General features: G+C 55.8%; 1 protein-coding gene across 3 annotated transcripts in view; it reads left to right on the forward strand.

The window, feature by feature from the left end:
- The first annotated feature begins 1,816 nt into the window (after positions 1-1,816).
- Positions 1,817-2,418, forward strand: part of LOC144936424 (ras-related and estrogen-regulated growth inhibitor-like) — an 8,558-nt gene continuing 7,956 nt past the window's right edge. For all 3 annotated transcript variants that reach the window (XM_078863471.1, XM_078863472.1, XM_078863473.1), the window contains exon 1: positions 1,817-1,935. In XM_078863471.1, coding sequence (XP_078719597.1) covers positions 1,851-1,935 — 85 coding nt within the window. In that variant the 5' untranslated portion in view covers positions 1,817-1,850. The remainder of the gene's footprint in view (positions 1,936-2,418) is intronic.

The raw sequence follows: 2,418 nt of genomic DNA on the forward strand, positions 1-2,418 counted from the left end.
TTTGTCTCCCGAGTGGCGATGATTACACAACGCACCGGGTACTGATTTGAGGCTGAGTCGACACACAGCCACAGACGAGCGAGCACAGAAGCTCACGTTGGGTCATCAGCCGCGGGGTTTCGCGAATCTGGAGTCGTGCATCACTGTCCACTCGACTCCCGCAATCACCACATCCTCCCGGCACGCGAGACCCCCTAGAGAAACACGCACCAGTCAGTAGTGGGGGGGGGGGGCTTTTAACCGCTCCCTCCTCCATCAAACACAAGGATAGCTGGGCTACAGGATTATTGAATATATTATTCAATTATTCAAATGTTTCACATGGCCATAACCTTGAGTTGGAACATCCCTCCTTGACAGGCTTGTCCAGCCAGGGTGGACATTGACGGAACCAGAGTTCCCCTGGGTCGCGTCTCACCCACACAGTGAGTTCCTGCTCAAATGGCCGTACTCATCCACATTCCTATGACGAGTCCGTCCATAGGACAATCGCTGTTGATTTGACCATAGTGGTGCTCATTTCATCTAACTCGAGATGGAGGGATGATGATGGGCTTCGTCAAATCCCCCGAACAGGAGTTGGACTCGCGACCTTCAGATTGCGAGCCGCTCGCTCTGCCGCAGAGCCACGAGGCCGATTTCGGCCTGGGTCGCGAGTCTAGAGGAGACTGCGTGGGGGACGCGAGATCGACCTGGGTCGCGAGTCTAGAGGAGACTGCGTGGGGGACACGAGGTGCTGCAGGCCTGGGCTGTGACCAGGAGATGGCTGCAGAGTCATGAATTCGCGAACCCATCTGTGCGGAGCTTTGAGCGTCACACCCTCGTCATACAGCAGCACGGGGCTGGGTTTTCTCCGGGTTCTTTGGTTCCCCAATATCCCCCACGTGGCAGGACCCACGTGAAATCTCGCCTTGAGACTCGGTGAGGAGTTCCTGGGTAAAGAAAGGACTCTCCGTGCGCTGCCGGCCGACACGCTCCGGCTCGACACGAGTGCACACACCGCTCCTGTGCCCGGCCCAGTCGGAGCTTGTCGGTGGCCAGCGATGAAAGCCGGGCCAGGGACAGAGGCCCTGGCTCCAGCATCATTCGCGATGTCGGCAGCAGCCAAGGAGGGGTCCGCTACCTCCACCGCTCGCCCCCGCTGAGTGAGCGTGGCCGAGGGGGAGAGGCCCCTCCCCGTTCCATCACGGGGTCCCAATGTATTAATGTCACATCGAAATGGAAATGGGGCTGCGTCGCGGGGGGGGGGGGGCGTGAGTGGGGGGCGGTGTGAGGGGGGGGCTTTACATTCGCCGAGACAAAATCCCGGGCGTCACGAAGCTACGGGCTCACTCTGTGGCGAGGGTCGCGGTGTAGGAGGGGCCGTGAGAACGAGAGAGAGGCACAGAGAGAGACAGAGACACGTAGAGAGACAGAGACACATACAGACAGAGAGACACAGAGACAAATACACACACACAGACACATACACAGAGACAAATACACACACAGAGACACACAGACACATACACACTTAGACACAGAGACACAGAGACAAATACACACACAGAGGCACAGAGATACATACAGACACACAGAGACAAATATACACACACAGACACATACACAGAGACACACAGAGACACAGAGACAAATACAGACACTCACAGAGAGGCAGACAGAAGAGAGACAGAGAGCTGGGGAGTGTTGGGGGGGAGTGTTGGGGGGGAGTGTTGGGGGGGGAGTGTTGGGGGGGAGTGTTGGGGGGGAGTGTTGGCGGGGAGTGTTGGGGGGGAGTGTTGGGGGGGAGTGTTGGGGGGGGAGTGTTGGGGGGGAGTGTTGGGGGGGAGTGTTGGCGGAGAGTGTTGGGGATGAGCGCGGCTGAGGGGGCCCAGGGAGGGCGCCTGCCCCGCGCTCGCCTCGTGGTGCTGGGCAGGGACGGCTGCGGCAAGACGGGTGAGTGGGGGGGGGGCATGACGAGGGGGACGAGGGGGAGGAGGTGAAATGTTGAATCGCTTTGATGCGTTTGATGGTGGTTTATTTATTTATTTTTGCATCGCACTTTCTATTCAACTTTAGATGACAAAATTAGAATGATGCTGAATCATACTTTGATGACAGTTTTGGCGATGTATTGTTTTTATTTGATGATAGTTTTATGATGACTATGAAACTGTGAAACATCCCAACTACGATGAAGCATTATTATCGTAGTTGATCAGGACCATAGGTTTGATGATCGTGTTGATGATGATGATGACAATGTTGGTTATATTATAATAATGATGATGCTTTAACGATGATGATCATGATGGAATGAGCAAGTTGTCTCTATGGCAACCACGTGTTGAGATCCGAGAGAGTGCGCGTGCACTGGCGTGACCTCACGTGACCTCGTTCCCTTCCATCCGATCGCCCCTCCCCTCACCCCCCATACCC

The sequence above is a fragment of the Lampetra fluviatilis genome, chromosome 16, assembly GCF_964198595.1.
Source record: "Lampetra fluviatilis chromosome 16, kcLamFluv1.1, whole genome shotgun sequence".
NCBI lineage: Eukaryota > Metazoa > Chordata > Hyperoartia > Petromyzontiformes > Petromyzontidae > Lampetra > Lampetra fluviatilis.